The sequence below is a fragment of the Arvicanthis niloticus genome, chromosome 27, assembly GCF_011762505.2.
Source record: "Arvicanthis niloticus isolate mArvNil1 chromosome 27, mArvNil1.pat.X, whole genome shotgun sequence".
Classification (NCBI taxonomy): domain Eukaryota; kingdom Metazoa; phylum Chordata; class Mammalia; order Rodentia; family Muridae; genus Arvicanthis; species Arvicanthis niloticus.
Window position 1 is genome coordinate 18,569,696 of NC_133435.1, and position 20,479 is coordinate 18,590,174.

Here is a 20,479-nt window from a genome sequence, read left to right on the forward strand (position 1 = left end):
TAGGAAAACCAGGACTCCAGTGCCAGTCTGGGCTTCGAGCCCTTGTGTCAAAAGGACAAAAGGTTGTAAATGAAATATAAAAGAAAATTTTATTTTCTCAAATAGTTTTCCATTTTCATGTATATTTGTATGTATTTTCTTTGTGCATTCGTTTGTGTGTATGTTTGTGTGTGTGTGTGTGTGTGTGTGTGTGTGTAATTTGTGTGCATGTAAGTAGGTGTGGAGGCCTGAGGTTGATGCCAGAAATCATTGTCCACTGCTCTGCTAATAGTTCAGTGAGGCAGCTGTCACTCAAGCCCACCACTTATCTTTGCAGCTAGTCCACCTACACAGTTTGCTGTGGGCATCCCCTCTCTGCCATCCATCCAAGGCTAGAATTAAGAGTGGACCATGGTGCCTGCCTGGCATTTCCTTGGGTTTTTAGAATTCAAACTCCTGTCCTCACTCTTTCATGGCAAATGCTTTAACTACTGAGCTGTCTCTCCAACTCAAAAGAATATTTTAAGAATCTATTGGCATTACAAACCACCTATAGTACAATGACTATCATTATTTTAAAATCTGTGTTGTTTTATTTATGACTAAAACAAAGGATGATCCAAGATCAAAAATTCCTGCTCATCTGAGAGGAAAGACACCAGTTGACTCGTCCAATGACCTGGGACCTTTACCTGTAAGTTCTGCTACTGAGCTTACTTGAGTAACTCAGAAATTTTGTACCTTGGGATGTAGGAGTTATTTAACAACTACAACTAACGTTGTTATTAAATTATTAATGTATTTTGCATACACCTTTAAGCATGTACCTAATGTGATAGTCTTTTCTCTTTTTTTGTTCTTGTCTTTTTGTTATTTTTTAAATAACATGTACATCTAAGACCTGGTAGTAAAATAATTGCAATAAATGTTTCCTTACAGCCAGGCTGGGAAGAGAGGACCCACACGGATGGAAGAGTCTTCTTCATAAATCACAGTATGTACCGTATGACTTCTCTTGCAGTTATTTGTGGTACTCAGTTGTGGACACGAGGAAAAGGATCATCTCTTTCCTTTCTTTTACTTTTTCCACCCTCTTAGATATAAAAAAGACACAGTGGGAAGATCCTCGGATGCAGAACGTGGGAATAACTGGACCAGTGAGTCTTCCTGCATTCTGGTGCTCTGGGTCAGGGGTGGAACTGTAGAGGAACAGCCTTCTCTGGCCTCCTCACACTGCCTACTCTTCTCTTTGAAAAGATAGTGTGAAGCCATTTTTATCCTGCTCCTCAGAAATTACATGAAGAAAATTGCAGCCACAGAGACTGCTGAATGCAGTTTTATCTTAAAGAGAAATTTTTTAAAAAAAAAAGTTTTCTGCTTGCTTTTCTTCATATGAAACTTTAATGTCTAAATAATTCTTTACTTTTATGTATATTCATTAAAATATCCAGGGGGAGCATATAATGTTGTTTGGAATAAAAACAACCTAAACTTCTTCATGTTTTCAAATGTTTTCAACTATAGGCAGTGCCCTACTCCAGAGATTACAAGAGAAAGTATGAGTTCTTCCGTCGGAAGCTGAAAAAGCAGGTGGGTGACGTCATAGCAGCCGCACATAGAAGATGTCATTGTGTGTATGTGCGTTTTAAATCATTTTTCAAAAATTCATTTATTCAGCATGTATGAGTGTTTTCCTTGTGCATACCTGACCTGGTGCCTGTGGAAGGCAGAAGAGTGCTGGGTCTCTGCAGCTGCACTTAAGGATGGCTACGCTGCCCACGGGCCTGAAGCTGGGTCCCCTACAGGAGTAGCAAGTTCTCTTAGCCACTGAGCCGTCTCTTCAGCTCCATGATTTTTAAAAGATTATTACTTTCAAAAGCTGGACGTAGTGGTGCATGCCATTAATCCCAGCACTCAGGAGGCAGAAGCAGGTGCCTTTCCAGTGTTCAAGGACAACCAAGGATATATAGTGATACCTTCTTTCAAAAACCAAAACTAAACTAAATTACAATTTTAATTGTGTGTGCAGGTAATAGAGTTGCCAAGGCATCAATCATATAACCCGTACCTATAGGTGGTTGTGAACTGCCCACTGTGAATCCTGTGAGCTGAGCTCAGTTCCTTTGCATGAGCAGTATATGCTCTTAACTGCTGAGCCATCTCTCCAGTCCTGGGTTGCGCATATTTTTGATAACTCAATAAATAGCGTGCTTACATTCATGTGTATTTTTCAGGAGTCTTTGTAATTTAGAAAAAGATCATAAGACAGTTTCTTTAGTCTCTGCCCTCCTGGTGTTTGGTCTTTTTAACTTGGTGCTTAGAAGATTTTTTTTCTTTGTGTTTGTGTTCCAGACTTCTGGACCCTTTACTACCCTTAAGTGTTAATAGCCATCCATTCTCAGCTTTAAACACATCTCTGCACAATTTAAGAGTTAACAGTGAACACCAGCGCAGATGGGTGGTGGTGTTGCTCATGTCCTTATGCTTGGCAGATATGTTTGTTACTTTTTCCCATGACCAAACTCCATTTATAAATAAATAATTATATTTAATTATTAAAATTAAATGACCATCCATCCCTTGGTATAACCAACATTTTAAATGCCTTCTTCATAGACTGGTCTCTTCCCCTTTCCCTGCAGTTTAGGGCCAAGGCCACTAGGTGGCATTACTAGGTTGTGTGTTTTTTGAGTTACTTTTCCAGGAATTCAAAATGGTGGGTTGGATATGAGAGTTTTTCATACATAAATTTAGCAAAATAAAGTAGTACTTTTTATTTTTAGTGTACATATTATATTCCCCCAATAAAATTTTTATGTAGAAATGTCTTTTAAATTCTTCGGAACTTTGGTCAGATTTTAAACAATAGCTTTGTGTATAAATTTCTACTTTTAGGCATTCTGATATTAAAGCATTTGATGAGGGATATGGGTAGATTGATCTCTTGAGTTTGAGGCAATCCTGGTGGTCTTCATAGAGAGTTCAGGACAAGAAGGATTACACAGAGAAACTTTGTCCCCAAAACAAAACAAAGTATTAAAAGATGTGAGCTTTGGTCTGGTGGTGCACACCTTTTATCCCAGGACTTGGGAAGCAGAAGCAGGCAGATTTCTATGGGTTTGATCCAGCTTTGTCTACATAGAGAATTCCAGGCCAGCCAGGGCTACATAGAACATATCTTAAAGGGGGAAAAAAGGAAGATACAGTATTGAGAAATTGAGGAAGACAATGAATATTGACCTCAGGTTTGCACATTCATAGGCACGCATATTTGTCCTCTGACCTGCTTATGACCTTGTGGCATGCATGTGCCTATCTACACACATGTGCATGTGCACACACACAGTACTCAGTTTTTAAATATAAATAAAGAGATCATTGGTGTTTTGAAACAGTCTGGCCTGGAGTCCATGATGTGAGCCTCCAGCTTACAGCAGTCTTCCTTCCTCTGGTCTGTGAAGATCTCAGTCTTGGTTCCCATGGCTCCTGTCAGTTTGGACTTGACAGGCCTGAAGTTAATGTGCACTCCCATACTGTACTGCACATTCCTCAAGGACACAGCCACATCTGACACTTCACCTCTATCCCTACACTACTCTATCCCTACAGACCACACCTAGAGTTTAGTCCCTTTTCATATCCCTCCTGCACACAAGGTCTGACCCAGGGGAAGAGGGCTGTGGTTACCTAGGACAGTGTGGGAAACACGCTGGGCTGATTAAAACATGTCTCTCTCCCTGACTCTGCAGACTGACATTCCAAACAAATTTGAAATGAAACTTCGCCGCGCAAACATTCTGGAGGATTCTTACCGGAGAATTATGGGTGTGAAAAGAGCTGACTTCCTCAAGGCACGCCTCTGGATCGAGTTTGATGGTGAAAAGGGCCTTGACTATGGAGGAGTTGCCAGAGAATGGTTCTTCCTCATCTCAAAGGAAATGTTTAATCCTTATTACGGCCTGTTCGAGTATTCTGCTACGTAAGTTCCTCTTCTCACCAGGTCCAAGTTGAGTGGACTTCAGCCGTCCTGCTGCCTCAGCCTCCTGATTAGCTAAGACTACAGCCACACGTCCTCACGGCTTTCATAAATTCTTTAAATGGCTGTGTTCTAATTACAGTCTCCAAAATTAGGTTTCATGTTAGAAAGCATGGCAACATGATTGGTGCCACAAGGAGATATTTCAGGAATGGCTTTTTAAAAATTGTGTTATAGAATATAAGAATTGTATATAATGTATAGAACATAAAAATTACCATTTTAACCTTATGTGTGTGTGTTGTTTGTGCTGTGGATTGCACATGGTAGATAGGCCCTCCTCTACAGAGTGCCCACCCCAGCCCTCTGTAAGCACACACTTGGCTGGCATTTCAAGTACATTCTATATTATTGATCTCTGTACCTTTCCCATCCTCCTGAAATAATTCTGCATTCATTAAACAATTTTCCCTCTATATACTGGCAGCCACCAATCTACTATATTCTCTGTGAATCTGACTACATACTTATATTAGATACATGGGACCATACAGCACTTAGCTGAAGTATATGGATTATTTATTTCACTTAGCATATGTCAAGTGACATTTCCTTGGAAAACATGAACAAACCTCTCTTCACCCCAGATAAGGTGCCAAGAACAGACCAACTTCGTATTCTTACCAAAGCCCAACGTGGCAAACCAGTGGGCTTACTTGACTTTCAGAAGTTTGGGTGAAGGATTCTTATGACTCATAAGGGTAACAGAGAACCCCTTCCTTGCATGGGTGAGGCCCTTCAAAGGCTGTGTCCCTGGAGCTCCCTGGGTGACTTCAGGAGCTCTGCTGGTCAGAGTCTCTTCACCCCTGCTGCTGCTTTGCCTAACCCAGGGGAGGAACTTTGTCAATATTGTAAGTTGTGATAACTTACTGGGTCTTTGTTTTAAGTTTCATTTAATGTGAATAGGTTTTCACCCGCATGTGTTCCTGTGCACCACATGCATTCAGCGCCCTCCTAAGCCAGAAGAGGGCACCTGAACTGATGTTCCAGATGGTTGTTAATTGCCATGTAGGTGTTGGGAATTCAACTGCAGGTCTTCTGGAAAAGCAGCAGGTGCTTTTCTTGAGTCTTATGAGCCTCTCTGTCTTTCCAAGGGGTAGTATTTGAAGTTCAGAGGAAATTGTCATCCAATAACCTGTCTTCAAAGCCTAGCCATGTTATACCAAGCACCAAGGTTTTTTTCTGTCTGTTTACGTGTTCTTTGGGACTATTGCCACCTTTTGACAGAGGTGGTTATTTAAAACCATTATCAGATGGAGTGATTTTAGCACAGGACAATAACAAAGGGGGAATTCTCCTTCTCTGTCTATATAAATGTTTTGTTGTATGAAATACTGAGAGGATCACATGAGCGTGGTTTGTCTTTACAGGGATAATTACACCCTACAGATAAATCCTAACTCGGGCTTGTGTAATGAAGAGCATCTCTCATACTTCAAGTTCATTGGCCGTGTGGCTGGGATGGCGGTTTATCATGGCAAGCTGTTGGATGGTTAGCATCAAGTACCAAACTTTCATGTATTTTTTGTTGTTGTTTTTTGATTAATAGTCATCTTAAAAATACTTTGTTTCTTACAAGGGTTTTTTATTCGCCCGTTTTACAAGATGATGCTTCAGAAACTGATAACACTGCACGACATGGAGTCTGTGGTAGGTCTCTGTTACACACTAGAATATGGGGGATTTGATAGGCAGGTTGCAGAATTGGCTGGTTATTGGTTAATGGTGGTTGTATATGCTGAGTGAGTGCTGTGCCACTTGGTTGCATACACAGCCCAGGTGCTTTATATTAAAAACAGAAATTGATAAATTTTAATGTGTTAAAATAAGATGGGGCTAAGGAGATGGCCCAGTGGGTAGGAGCATTTGCTGGGCACCCCCCCCCCCAAAAAAAAAAAAAAAAAAAAAAAAAGCACAAGGACCTGAGTTTACATCCTTGCACAGATTAAAAAGTTGGTTGTGTCTGTGTGAGTATCTGAAACCTCAGCACTGTTGGGGGCAGAGGCTGGAGGATTTCTGGGCTTTGCAACCCATGAACTCAGTTCCAGGGTCAGCAAAGAAGCCGTCTCAATGAGACAAAGCAGAGAATGAGTGAGCAGAGCCCGTGTGCTCCGTGGGTGCATATGCCATCCTACACACACACACACACACACACACACACACACACACACACACATACACACCCCATACGGAGTCATCTACACACAAAAATAGGCAGGCGAACACTTCTGTCATAGAATATACTAAAAGCAACTTTTCAGTGAATACTTGCATATCCACTGCCCACATTTTTTGTGGTGGCCCTTTTTCCTATCTCATGCCTGTGTCCACTGTGCTGACTTTTCCTATGCCTCTGTCCATCAGTACATCTGTTTTTCATGCACTACAACTATTAGTTACATCTTCTGCTGAATTCTTTTACATTAACATATTTTGTTTGTGTATGCGTGTAGGCACCCACATATAAAGGGAATCAATTCTCTCCCCACCATGTGGATTCCAGGGATTGATTCTGCTCATTTAGTATAGTGCCACCTGCCTTTACCCACTGAGCCTCTCTGTAGACAACTTTCTGCTAATGTTTTAAGTTTATGCTTAATTATTATAATTGTTTATTTGTGGGAGGGGAGTGTTGCTTGCACATGGCATACCTGTGGGGTGTCACGGGACAGTTGGCCATAGTTGCTTCCCTCCTTCTGTCATGTGGGTCCCAGTGATTGAACTCAGGTCATCATGCTCGGTGACAGTTTGTTTTACCCACTGAGGAGTCTTACCAGACCTCTGATAGTTTCTTTACGCTGCATCATAGATATCTTTTGCATCACGTTTTAAGTTACAATTGTTTATATTGGATGGCAAATATTTAAAGCTGGCACTCCAAAGGCAGGGAATTAGGGGCTCCTGTAAGGAAACAAAAGCCCAAGGACCAAGTCTTGTGTGTGTCCCTGTGCAGTGTGGATACACATGGCTTCCGTGGACAGTTACAAATAGTATAAGTTTTATTTTATGTGTATGAGTGTTTTGCCAGCATGTATGTATCTGCACCATATATATCCTTCAGAGGCCAGAATGGGATGCTGTGCCCCCTGAAGCTGGAGTGACAAATGATGGGAACTGTGACTTGGCTACTGGAAAATAAATCTCGTTCTTCTGTAATGGCAGCCTGAGCTTTAAGCACTGAGCTATCTCTTCCAGGCCCTGTGGATTCTGTGCTGTGCTTTTTCTTGTTGTTTGAGACAGTGTCTTAATGGAGCACAGACTGACTGGCCTCAAACACACTGTATAGCCAGCCATGACTTCTGAGCCTTTTGCCTCTTCTGGGTGCTGTGATTACAGGTATATGCCACCACAGCTGGTCTATGCTCTTCTAGGAGTCAAACCCAGGGCTTTACACTTGCTAGTAAGTACTACACCAGTTTAGTGAGCTACATTCCCAGCTCCAGCAGGAATCTTTGGAAACTGTAAGAGCACATGGTTATTGTGTGGGTTGGGTAAGATGTCATATTTAACTTGAAACTTTTTAGTACCACCCAGCAATGAACTCAGACAGGTGTGTGCCCTGTGCCCCAGCTTTCTTTCCTATGTTATGGTGGGATCCAAACTCAGATCGTCATACTTGTGAGGCAGTCGCTTTATTGACTGAGCATCTCCCCAGCCCACCAGTGTTGTTGTCATGGTTGTTCCGGTGTCTTTCTTGTCTTTCTATACACAGATTTTTTTTTAAAGTGCAGTTTTTCCTTAGGGGTGTAGCTCAGTGGTAGAGCATGGGCCTAGAATATACAATTCTAAGCTGAGTTTAATTCCTAGCATTGCATAATAAACTGATTAATTAATTAATTTGAGTGTAATTTTCCTTCCAGGATAGTGAATATTACAGTTCTCTGCGATGGATTCTTGAAAATGACCCGACGGAGCTGGACCTGAGATTTATCATAGATGAAGAACTTTTTGGACAGGTCTGTGGACTTTGAAATACTAAACATCTTTTGCAAGACCAATGTTGTCACCTAAGTGTAGGCATCAGTATGTACTTAGGACCCTTCTGTGCTCAGCATGTACGTTCATTCTCTGGAAACAAAAGCTGCCCCTCAGCCAGCATTTGTACTCACACTGACACGTGACTGAGTTCGTATTTACTTTAGAACTAGTACTGTAAGTCTTCTTAGCTTTTATCTTTTGAATGGATTTAATTTAAAACACCAGGCTTCTGGTGTAACTCAAGTTCACTTTTTCTCCCCATTTTCCTTACAAAAACAACATTTATGTTTAATTTAGACACATCAACATGAACTGAAAACCGGTGGATCAGAGATTGTTGTCACCAATAAGAACAAAAAGGAGTATATCTAGTGAGTACCTTACTTCTAAATATTTTCCTAGACATAATTCCATGCTGTTTTTTCTGTTTCTTCCTCCTCTTCCTCTTCCCCTTTTTCTCCTCCTCTTCCTTCTCCTTCTTTAAGGTTTTTTCTTTACTCACTCTTCCTTACTCCATGCCAGAATCTCAGTTTTCCTAGGAAGAGCACATCCACACCCTAGTTCTCCTGCTTTTGTTTGGCTTTTGCCTTGGGCCCAGCTCTAGTCTGTCTGTTTCTGAGTGGAATAAACACGCCCTAAAATTGTTTCTTGGTTTATTGGGGGGGGGGGGTGCAGAAAGAAACGTTTTGGTTTTTCTTTTCCTCCTTTTAGCCTTGTAATACAATGGCGATTTGTGAACCGAATTCAGAAGCAAATGGCTGCTTTTAAGGAGGTAAGTACATAGCACTCCTTTCCTCACCACACAAACTTCAGAGATTCACCCCTCTGAGAGGGATAATTTGTGACAGGCTCTGTAAAACCTTTCTCAGTATGTTTTATGTTTTTAAAATAATATGCGTATGCATGCCCATGGAGACTAGTAAAGGACCCCCTGGAGTGCGCAAGTTGGGTCCTGGTTCTTCCTTCCAGCCCCATGCTCCCAGAAATAAGACTCAGACTAAATATATTTACAAGTACCCTGGCCATATCGCTCAGTTCTTCTCTGAGTAGAATCATAACTTAAGATAACCCATTTATTTCAATCTTTATTCTGCCCCATGGCTGATCACCTCTACTCAGGTGCTATATGTCAATCTCACCATATCTTCCTGAGCAAATCTTTCTGCTGTCCTCCAGAATTCTTAGACTCTTAGTGAGAAGTATGGAGGGAGGGCAGGTGGGGATTAAGCTGGGGACTGGAGGAACTCAGAAGGAGAGACGTGAGTGAGCTGCTGTGCCAGCGAGAACAAGTGTCTTCAGTCCTCTGTGGTGACTGAAAAGGAAAAATTGGAGGGAATTAACAAAGGCACAGATGTGCAACGGTTGGAGGCTGAGCCAGGTTAATGCAAGTCCAAGGCCAGCCTAGGCTGCATAGTAAGAACCTATCAGAAAAGGGTGGGGAGAAAGGTAAGTAATGTTACGAGCAGGCCGAGATGGCTCAGTGAGTTAAGGTGTGTACTGCCAAACCTGAACCCTGGGCACACACAGTCACATAGTGGAAGGAGAGAGCTGACTCCTGCAAGCGCTCCTCTGCCCTCCACAGAAGTCCTCTGGGATATTTATACCCATACATTTGCACAGACACACAGGCACAAATGTAATGTTTTAGACAAAAATCAAATAGGATAGGAAGTATTTACCAGACCGCTACAATGCTGACCTTGGCTCTGACTGCAGCAGGGTGGGTGGCAGTGTGGTGGAGTGGCAATCAGAGTACAAAGGACTGGATTTAGCTTTATGTACTCTAAGGACTTGGCTGGGAAAGGAAGAAGTAAGAGGTGACTTTAAGGTAGATGAGGCTTGGGCAGGCTTCAGTGAATGAAGGAGAGGAGGAGGGAGCTGAGGAAGCTGCGGGTGATGAGGCCTCCTGAGGGGCCTCCCTCCTGCAGTGAGTGTGGCCAAGATGAGGGATAGGCTTCTGTTTGCCCCAGTCTTCTCAGTACTATTAACAAGTATAAGGAGGGAAGAAGGAGGCTTTTAACACAGCCACTTTGAGAGTTAAGGACAGAACAGCATATTGAGATCACAGTGAAGAGTCTGTGAATGTGTAGTGACAAAATCTGCTTGAGCATAGCCATGCCTGCTAGCCAGCTTCTGACACACTCTTTTCCTCCTAGGGATTTTTTGAACTGATACCACAGGATCTCATCAAGATCTTTGATGAAAATGAGCTGGAGGTAAGAGCTGTTTGTCCGTGTGCTCAGAAATGGAGTTATTGGTGAGAACCCCAGGCCCGAGTTCGATCCTCAGCACTGCTGCTGTGCAGTAGAGGGGATGGAGGAGTGCAGAAGGGAGAGGAAGGAGGGAGGAGGGACGGTGCTTCTTTGGTGTGTGTGAAGCCCTGGGAGCCATCCTAAGCACTCTGTAGAACGGTTGTGGTGCTGCACACCTGTCATCCAGCACTTGGGAGGTGGAAGCAAGAAGACCAGTAGTTTATGTCATCCACAGCTACATTGTTTGAAGCTAACCTGGGCTACAGGGGCTCTGTCTTTAAAAAGAGAACTGGATGGCCGACAAGGAGGCTCAGTGGGAAAAGCACTTACCACCAAGCCTGCCAGCCTGAGTTTGACCCCTGGAGTGGAGGTGGACTCCACGAGTTGTCTCTAGCTCTGTCACTCACAACATGACACAGACCTGCTGCCACATATATACATGCAATAACATAGATCACGAAAGAGAAATACTTTATGTTAAAACAGCGTTGGCTGGATGTAGTGGTGCTCTAATCCCAGCACTGAGGGACAGAGGCAGGTGAACCTCTGTGAATTTGAGGCCAGCCTGATCTATATAATGAGTTCCTAGAATGTCCAGAGCTACATAATGAGCCCTGCTGGGGGGGAGGGAGGGGGACCAACAGAGCTTTGCACTGGCTTTTCCTGCTCACAGTTCTGTCTGTCTGCTTATCTGTCTGCAGCTTCTCATGTGCGGTCTGGGAGATGTGGACGTGAACGACTGGAGGGAACATACAAAATACAAAAATGGCTACAGCTTAAACCATCAGGTCATCCACTGGTTCTGGAAGGTAATCTGAAACTCACAGCCATACTATACCACCTCCTCGGTGACTCTGAAAGGTGCACCAGCAAAGCAGGCAGTCCACCCTCCCCAGTGTCCAGAGGGAAGTAGGAAGTGCTCGGGATTGTAGGAAACAACCTCAGTAGGCACGGAGCTTGCCCACTCTGGGCGGCGGCGGGGGGCGGGGGGGGTGCTCTCCCCACTGCGGGGGCATGCTCTCAGGAGCTTGTAATGACCTGTGACATTGCTCCTCTACGTTCTTAAAGGGATGCTTTTCTGTCATTGCAATACATGTCATCGCTAAAGGTTTTAATTTTAATTGTGTGTGTGTCTGTGTTCTTGCATGAGTTTGTATCACATGTGTGCAATAATTATAGAAACAAAAGAGAGTGCAAGATTCCCCTGGAGTTACAGTTATAGACAACTGTGAACCAGCTTGTGGATGCTGGGAACTGAATCAGGCCATCTGCAGGAACATTCTTAACTGCTGAGCCATCTATCCATTTCTGAGAGAAACGTCTTAGAAATAAGTTTTTTTAAGAACAAGAACAAAACTTCAGTGAACAAAAATTCTAGTGACTTTTGTTTGTTTGTTTTTGTTTTTCAAGATAAGGGTTCTCTGTGTAGCCCTGGGTATCCTGGAACATATTCTGTAGACCAGACTGGCTTTGAACTCAGAGAGATCTGCCTGCTGCCACCACTGCCTCCAGGGTCTTTATTGGCTTTTCCAGGACTGGTTGTCAGTTATTTTCAGTGCTCTTCTCTAGCAGAAGTCTTTCTGTTTTTCAGGCTGTTTTGATGATGGATTCAGAAAAAAGAATACGCTTACTTCAGTTTGTTACTGGCACCTCCCGTGTGCCTATGAATGGATTTGCTGAACTCTATGGTAAGGGTCATGTACAGCTCTTTCAGAAGTGTCATTTTCATAGCTGAGTCTTCAAGCTTCTACCATTTCAAGTTCAGTTTTTTAAAACTCAGTTGAGGGCTTGGGAGACAACTTGATTGGTAAAGTGCCAGGTTAGTGGATGGTGCCACTACCTTCTAATCGGACAGTGACAGAGAAACTGGCAAATGGTTGAGGTACTTTCCGTCCTGGAGCATTAAGCTGTGTTCTCTCTGTGGTCCCAGAGCAGCAGCACCTCTGGCCCTGTTCCCTCTGCTTTCCCACTCTTCCTAATGCTGTAACCCTTTAATACAGTTCCTTTGTTGTGCAGACCCTTCTCTTGCTACTTCGTAACTGTAATTTTGCTACTGTTATGAATCATAATATAAATACCTATGTTTTCTGGTAGTCTTAGGTGACCCCTATAATGGGGTTGTTCAACCCCCAAAGGGGTCACAAGCCACAGGTTGAGAACCATTGCTCTTGCATCCTGGGTGGAGACAGCAGTGAAATAGTGTTGGCTGACACTCTGTTATCTCTGGATAAATAGTGACCTTGGAGGATATGCGGACTACATAAGGAAAGTTAAACTGCCACTCCCACCCAAGGATTTACCTTTGCTGCTTCAGCTCCCACAGTCACTCAGTCCAGAAATGTTAAAGGGCAGTTCCATACAGAGCAGAGCATGCTCACGTGCATACATATGGGATGTGCACACACACAGGGTTCAACACGAGTCACTATTTAGGCGTCCACAGGGGATTTGAAACGTTGTCAACTCAACGATTTCTTAGGAACTTGTAAAAAATAAAGTTAAATTAAAAGTAAGTTTTTCCAAGCTTTCTTGATCAGAGAATGCTTTTGTGGTTTGGTGTGAGCCATGGGGTAGAGACTCTGAGAAGGTTCTTCATTCTTGTGGAAGATGGTGGGACCCCAGATAAGATCACATATAACTCCCCCTCTACTCTTAGTTTTTTGTTTTATTTTATCTGTAATGGTGTTTTCCTTCATATATGTCTGCACACCATGTGCTTGCCTGTGGAGGCCAGAAAAGCATGTCAGATCCCCAAGTGCTACAGTTAACGGGAAGTCATGAGCCGCCAGTGTGGGTGCTGTGAGCCTAACTCGGGTTCTCTGCAAGAACAGTGTGGACTCTTTAACAGCTGAGCTCTCTCCAGCCCCGGTACTGAAAGTTGTAGCTGTGATCTGATCATGGAGGACAAAATATAGAAAGTTATGCCTCTGAGAAACCTGCCAGTGGTACATGCACATTTGGAAGTGATTATGGGATTTAAGAAGAATGGAAAGTTACAGATCAGGATGTGAGCTTGGTTATCTGGCTCTTAGGATGTTGAGGATTGCAGAGAGCTAAGTGGAAACTCTGAAAGAAAAAGAAAGGCAGTTTCTAAAATATCTATCCATAATGAGAAAAATTGTAGACCGTGTAACAGGGTCACGTGTACATAAGTAAATGCTGGCGGGTCTTAACCTGCAGGCTGCGACCCCTTTGGGGGCTCACATTGGATATTTACATTACAGTCTAAACCACTAGCAAAATTACAGTTATGAAGTGTCAATGAAATAATTGTATGGTTGGGGGTCAGCACAGCATGGGAGGCTGTATTAAAGGGCCGAGGCATTAGGAAGAAAGGGTGAAAACTGCTCAGAACGACTCCTGAGTCCCAGTACTTGGGAATCTGAAGTATAAAGATTGACAGAAGTTTGAGGTCAGCACAGCCTCAAAGAGTACAACCAAGTCTTGAACGACAGACAACCCCCTGCCTCATAACTCAGCAGGTCAAGGCCCTTGCCTCCAAGCTCAATGACTTTGGTTAAATCCCCAGAACCCACAGGTGAAGAGAACTCCCACAAGTTGTTCTAAAGTACAGAGACAATAATAATGAATAATTATAAATGTTTTAAAAGCTAAGACTTACTAGTAAATGCTTTCATGGCATGTGGGAGGCTCTAAATTCAACGTAGAAAACCAACAAAGAAACCACACAAAACCCTCCTCGTGGCTACCTCATGAGCTAGGATTGTAATGCCTTTTACATCCTTCCGCTGTGTTTTATCCTGTTATTTTCAGTCTTTACAGTGACATTACATTATCAGGGAAAAATTAAAACTGCTCCAATGGGAATGTAAAAGAAAGGAGGCTCTTGCCTCCTCCTTGTGCCTGTGAAGAAATTCCTAATTCAACATTCAGCTGGGTCAGGTACCACAAACAGCCACGTGTCGCCAGGTGCGCCACAGCGGGGCAGAGGGCACAGGCACAGCACCCTCAGGTGAAGTGACAGCCAATGTGTTTTACAACTCAATAGTGAATCCTAGCACAGGGAGGCTTCATTTTCTCTTCTCGTTTTCTGTGTGTACAAGTTCTATATATGAAAAAGTGTTTTTCAAAATGTCTAGGGACTTGTGGGTAAAGCAAATTAAACCACAGAAACTCATCTTCCCCACAGGCTCGAATGGACCACAGTTGTTCACAGTTGAACAGTGGGGCACCCGTGATAAGCTGCCAAGAGCACATACCTGGTGAGTAGCTGTTTTACCCTAGACAGGGCATAGCCCCTCCCTGATGTGCCCTCTTGTAATAGGTGTGTGGCAGCCTTAGAAGACAGGGACAGGAACACAGATCCAGAAACCCATGCTGCTTGGGCTCAAAATCCAGGCAGCTCAAGATAGACAGGCCCTAGGCTAGAGAACTTGTTCAGTAGTTAAGAGCACTGACTGCTCTTCCAGAGGTCCTGAGTTCAATTCCCAGCAACCACATGGTGGCTCACAACCATCTGTAATGGGATCCGACACCTTCTTCTGGTGTGTCTCAAGACAGCAACAGTGTATTCATAATAAAATAAATAAATCCTTGGGGGGAAGCACGAGTAATGGCCTTTTGCCCCCAAAGTCCTAGAACATTGCATCTTGAAGGCTAACAAGGTCAAGGAGCCCAATTATCTGGAGAGGGGTGTGTGGACAAGACTGCACAGGGGTCACGAGAGCCTCCCTGGCTGTTATGACCTCTGATAGCAATGATGGAACTTGCTCTTGACTAGTGTCAGTGGTACTGTGGTTACCATGGTGACATTTCCCCCATCCCTGTCAACCCTAACCAGAGCTTCTCAATCTTTTCAGCTTCAATCGCCTGGACCTGCCGCCCTATGAATCGTTTGAAGAACTCTGGGATAAACTTCAGATGGCGATTGAGAACACGCAGGGCTTTGATGGGGTTGATTAGATTACAAGGAAAAAGCTATGGTGTCTTAAACACCATAGTTTCCAAGCAAAGGCAAAAACAAAATCACATTTTAACATTTTCCAGATAATTTCTAAAAGATGGTCACTGGCTTTTCCCACCAAGACCAGAGGACAGTTTATCCATGATTTCAGCCACCACCATGCTGACCTAGTCACTTGTCCAGTTACTTTGTCCAGTTGTTGGGGTTCATGTGTATGACAGGGTGTGAGTCCTGTATGCCTGAGTTCTGACTGTATCTCATCTTGTTAGGCACATCTTCTGAAACTACTGAGATTCCAACTGTGAAATATCTGTTATGAGTAGCTGGTGGGAAAAATTGGATTTTTTTTTTAAGATGAAATTTGGACAAAGAAAATCTTTAATTATTAGTAAGCTGCGACCTACTTAGCACGCGACATACTTAGTACCACATGTCGCTCCTTATTCTGTAGACCTGCCTAGTGTACCTTATCGCCTAGACCCTTGAAGCCGCTTTGGAAAATGTATCACGTGTTTTTAGTCACTTAAGTCACTTGTTTAAAAAAAAAGTTACTCTTCACTTGGGAAGTATTTCACGTTTGTTAGCATGCAGCTTGAGCCTACAGGCGACTCTGGAGACGCGGAGCAAGCTTTTTTTTTTTGCAATGTGTAGTAAGTATTAGGCCTCCTTTTTGCCTGTGCATCCTCAAGGCTAGAGTCATTGTGTGTTAGCACGTTAGAATTCCTTCAAACATGAAACAAGCTCCACAACGCAGTGTTTCTAAGCATGCCGTGAAGAACCGAGTTACATGTATGACTTGCCCTTACCAGCCACTCTTCACGCTTGCAGTCACGTAGTACATACGTGTTTACGGAGTTCATTATGTTTACAGATTAAGCAAATTTCTGTAGTTGCATTTTTATATTTTTAGTATCACATTAGTATAAAAATTTGTTTAAAATAACCAAAGAGTAGTTCAATGCATAATTTGTATGAATTTGTTACCAGGTTTCTTATGCTTTCTAAAAAATACTATTTCCTATGACAATTTTGTTTTATTAAATGTCAAAAACCCTTGGCAAAATGCTACAGGTGGAATCCCACCATCACCACATGTAAGTACAGGAAGAGATCCCATGCGTGAATCTGCACACGTAAACAGTGCTGGCTGGCTGTGTACCAGGCCCATGAGATAAAATTGTCAGCAGTGAAGTCCAGCTCCATCTTCACCCTCAAGCTTAGAAATGTGTAGGTGACTTTACTAACATTGGAAAGTAGGAGTTGGCAGAGTAAGGCAGAAGGACAGGAAAGCGAGGTCCTGGTCCAGCTGCAAGGTGATATCTGCTAAGACTCCTTTTCATCTTATACTGGTGATTATACAGAAACACTCTTCTGTATGAGAAAAGCCATTTGGTATGTAATGAGTTATTGTAAGCTTGTGTTTTTGAACTTTCTGGAATGTTTATAAGTGGCCTGTGGGAGCTCTAAGAAATACTTGGGGCCATTGCTTTAAGCTTGTTGGCTCTAACATGACTATTCCCCATGGTAGGGATTTCAGTGACCGTAGCAAAAATGATTTCCATAGGCCATACCATCATGTTGGTCAGGGAAAGATACCCCCAGGCCAGTGCATGCTTCCAGAATGTCTGGATCAGAGTCAGCCAGGCATGGCCAGCTGAGCCTGCAGCATGGGGGATCCAGTTTCCCCATCTGGCAGGTGTGAATAGCTGTACCCACCCTTTCTGTCTCTTGAGGCTATGGTGAATTCTTAAAGAGGTACTTTTCTGCCACCAGAGTCTTGAGTCAGCTGCCTCCCCTCCCAGTGAGCATGTTCACCCAAAATAAAGTGATTTACAGTAGGCAGATGATCCCTAGTATGTTCTGGCTTGTGTGTGTGTTCATGCATGGATCTCAGCGTCAAAGTTCTCTTTCTCCATAGTGGCAAAGTAACACTAATATGGGCCGATGTGTTATCTGGAATGTCCCCGTTGTATGGAACTAAGGATGAAACCCTCGTAAAACAGAATTGTACACGGTTGTTCAGTGTTGCCTCTGAGAGCTCATCCACAGCAGAGCTTAGAAAACACGAGCTTCCTCTTCCTCACACCCATCTCCCTTTGGATGATTCAGTGACTTCACTAGAACCTGGTGTTAAGGAGGCCAAGCTTGTCCTCACCGCAACCCCAGGTGTGTAGTGGCGATGGTCCAGAGGAGCCCTGGGCGGAACACCACAGCCCCTCATGCCAGTGCATGAGAACGTCTCGTTGACATTCTACCACTGGGGCATTGTGGAGTCACTTCCATGAAACACAAAGGCTTTGTACTTCTCTAGAAAAGTATTCTAGCCTTCTTTTTTTCTAATCCCCACCCCAAACAAATGAAACACAAAATTGCATTACAAAAGCAAACCCAAATGGTATTTGTTTTCGATTTTATTTATACCGCAAGTTATTCCTTACAAGTATCAAGTTAAACACAATTGGTTTTAATGATAAGCTATTTGACATTGTTTTTAAATTTCTTCTTATATGGTAAATGTATATCCAGATTAATGTATCGAAATTTATTGCATAAACTATAAAATCGTTTTCAAAATCTCAATTCCACAAATAAAGTTCTATTCTAATTTTAAAAACAAAGCTGTGACTCCATTTACCTAGAAATGTTTTCAGATTCTTAAGACAGACTTGACATGTGTGAATTCCCGCCCTCCATGACTATTAACTCCGACAGACAGCTGCCCTCTGGCCTCTAGGCTAGCAAGCACTGAAAGTGCTTGCGCTCAGGACTTCCCGTTTGGTTTTGGGTTACACAGGTCTCCCTATAATAATGAATAATAATGCAGCCTAGTTCCTGCATATGCTATGCGCACACCCCTCTCCGAACAGTGCACCAGGAACTTCAGAAACCCCTGGGCTACACAAAAGTGTGTTTCTCCACTCGTGGTAGCAATCAGATTTAGACAATATCTAAGCATATACCACAGTATGATTGGAAGGGCTGGTTTGACTTGAACCGATTTTAGGGTGCTTTTGCAGTAAGGCAAAACTGTTTTCTAATAAACTCTGGGGAAAATCCCATTTACCTTTATGCCTATGCATAGAATTGTCTGTATATAACTAGAATCAGATGTATTATGGCAGTCACAACCCCCAGTCCTTTCATAGGGGTCACATGTTATGGCTCATAACAGCAAAATTACAGTTATGAAGTAGCAATGAAAATTTTGTGGTTGGGAGCCACCACATGAGAAACTGTATTAAAGGGTCACAGCTTTAGGAAAGTTGAGAACCACTGCATTATGAGGTGGGAAATTGAATATATTACCTAACCTGTCAATCAAAATAGGGGGTTACACAAACTACAGCTACTCCTTTGTTTAGACCTGATAACAAGTGATCTCTATAGCCTGGGTCCTTGAATGTTCTCACTCATGTATACTCCTGTTGATACTATCTCTGCTCATAAAAAAAATAAAAAATAAAAAAAAATCTCTTAAAAGCCAACCTTTAGGGTGGGAGAACTGGAGAGCTTGATCTAGCCTAGCTGGGCCAGTGCTGAAGAGCTCACACTGGTGGTCCTGGTGCAACTGAGCTGGCAAGCTGAACATCTCAGCTACTGCCCCGCCCCCAGTCCAGGGCTTTGTGTTGGTCTACCCAACTGTAAACTGCTGGAGCACGTGAAGGAGCCTGTCCTGAAGACCCAAAGCTATAGGATCTCCAGGACACAAGGCAACAACAGGATATCCAAGTGAGGGTCCAGTATTGATAGTGTAGCAGAAGCCAGAGGCCTTAAACCAGACCAGTAACTCACTGCAATTAATATTTCCAAGTGAAGTGTGGAACAGAGGGATATACTGTGGGGCACACTGACATACTACAGCTTCCACAATGAGATTTGGGGGTGGGGTGGGGTGCAAGGGTTGAGGATGGATAAGAAGGGAAGGGGAGATGAGTGGGAATGGGAACATGATGGAAATTCACAACACATCGGTAAAACATTTTAAAATGTTATCAGCCCTCACCCTCTACCCGACCACAAAAAGTAGTGCTTAGTGCTTACGTTTCCTGCTGGTTGTACCTGATGCTATTGGCATTGATTAAATAACTCAGCCATCAATATCAGTACCAATAATTAACTCATACTTATGAACATCCCTTCTCACAAATACTCTTTGAAGAAAACCAGTTGGAAGGTGGTGGCACACATCTCTGATCTCAGCACTGGGGAGGTAGAGGCAGGAGGATTTCTGTGAGTTCCAGGCCAGCCCGGTCTACAAAATGAGTTCTAGAAAAGAGAGGGAGAGGAAGGAGGAGGAAGAAGAGGAAGGAGGAGGAGGAGGAAGAGGAGGAGAGAAATGAAAGAAAAGTGAAGCTAAACATACTGCCCAGGTATGCTGCTCTTCTTTTGCTGCAGAAGTTGCTGCAAACGTAGCATCTAAAAACAAGACCAATTTCCAACCTCAAGGCTCTATAGGTCAGAAGTCTCCATGGATTCTGCTAGTGTCAAAACTTCAGGTGCCAACTAGTCAGGCTTCACCTTCTCCAGGGTCCCTCCAGGCGCTACTGGAACCCAGTTCTTAATAGCGTCAGGTCTGAATTCCTTCTCTTACTGCTGGAGTTAGCTGGGGTAGGATACTGCATCCCTTCTCACTAGTCCAATTCTATTCAGGCAGAGAATGCATCTCAAGTTTATAGTCTCTGGTTTGCTCTTTGCCCCTGGTGGAAAAAGTTCCCCTCGGTCAGGGCTTACTTGGGAAGATGTAGTCCACATGGGTACCCTCCCTCTGCAGATCAGCTGAGCCATCTTCTGAGCTTAGTCACGGGAGCAAAATTCTTCATCACAAATCACAGAAGTGCCTTTTCTAGATTGCTCCTAGGAAAATCTGCCTCCCCGCAATTTAAAGGATATGAAAGGAAGACTGAAGATTCTATTTTGAAAACACCAAGGTGTCTAACTCTGTCATATGCTGGGTGCTGCTTAGTTTTATGTCAACTTGGCACAAGCTGGAATCTAGTGGAGGGAGCCTCAGATGAGAAAATGACTCCATAAGATCCGGTGTAGACGGAGGCAGAGGCAGATAGATTTCTGAGTTCAAGGCCAGCCTGGTCTACCGAGTGAGTTCCAGGACAGCCAGGGCTACACAGAGAAACCCTATCTCGAACTTCCCCCCACCCCCACCCCCAAAAAAAAGATCAGGTGTAGACAAACCTGAAGGGCATTTTCTTAATTACTGATTGATGGGGGAAGAGCCCAAGGGCACAACCCTTGTGGGTGGAGCCATCCCTGGACTGGTGTTCCTGGGTTCTATGAGAAAGTAGGCTGACCGAG

At 43.4% G+C, this 20,479-nt stretch overlaps 1 protein-coding gene across 2 annotated transcripts in view; it reads left to right on the top strand.

Moving 5' to 3' along the window:
* The window catches only part of Nedd4 (NEDD4 E3 ubiquitin protein ligase), an 84,905-nt gene extending 67,118 nt beyond the window's left edge, over positions 1 to 17,787 (top strand). For both annotated transcript variants that reach the window (XM_076926276.1, XM_076926275.1), the window contains exons 15-29: positions 593 to 673; positions 919 to 973; positions 1,078 to 1,136; positions 1,504 to 1,569; positions 3,729 to 3,958; positions 5,386 to 5,507; positions 5,595 to 5,665; positions 7,876 to 7,971; positions 8,291 to 8,364; positions 8,705 to 8,765; positions 10,150 to 10,209; positions 10,947 to 11,054; positions 11,837 to 11,933; positions 14,396 to 14,468; positions 15,066 to 17,787. In XM_076926276.1, coding sequence (XP_076782391.1) covers positions 593 to 673; positions 919 to 973; positions 1,078 to 1,136; positions 1,504 to 1,569; positions 3,729 to 3,958; positions 5,386 to 5,507; positions 5,595 to 5,665; positions 7,876 to 7,971; positions 8,291 to 8,364; positions 8,705 to 8,765; positions 10,150 to 10,209; positions 10,947 to 11,054; positions 11,837 to 11,933; positions 14,396 to 14,468; positions 15,066 to 15,168 — 1,356 coding nt within the window. In that variant the 3' untranslated portion in view covers positions 15,169 to 17,787. The remainder of the gene's footprint in view (positions 1 to 592; positions 674 to 918; positions 974 to 1,077; positions 1,137 to 1,503; positions 1,570 to 3,728; positions 3,959 to 5,385; positions 5,508 to 5,594; positions 5,666 to 7,875; positions 7,972 to 8,290; positions 8,365 to 8,704; positions 8,766 to 10,149; positions 10,210 to 10,946; positions 11,055 to 11,836; positions 11,934 to 14,395; positions 14,469 to 15,065) is intronic.
* Positions 17,788 to 20,479: the final 2,692 nt, after the last annotated feature.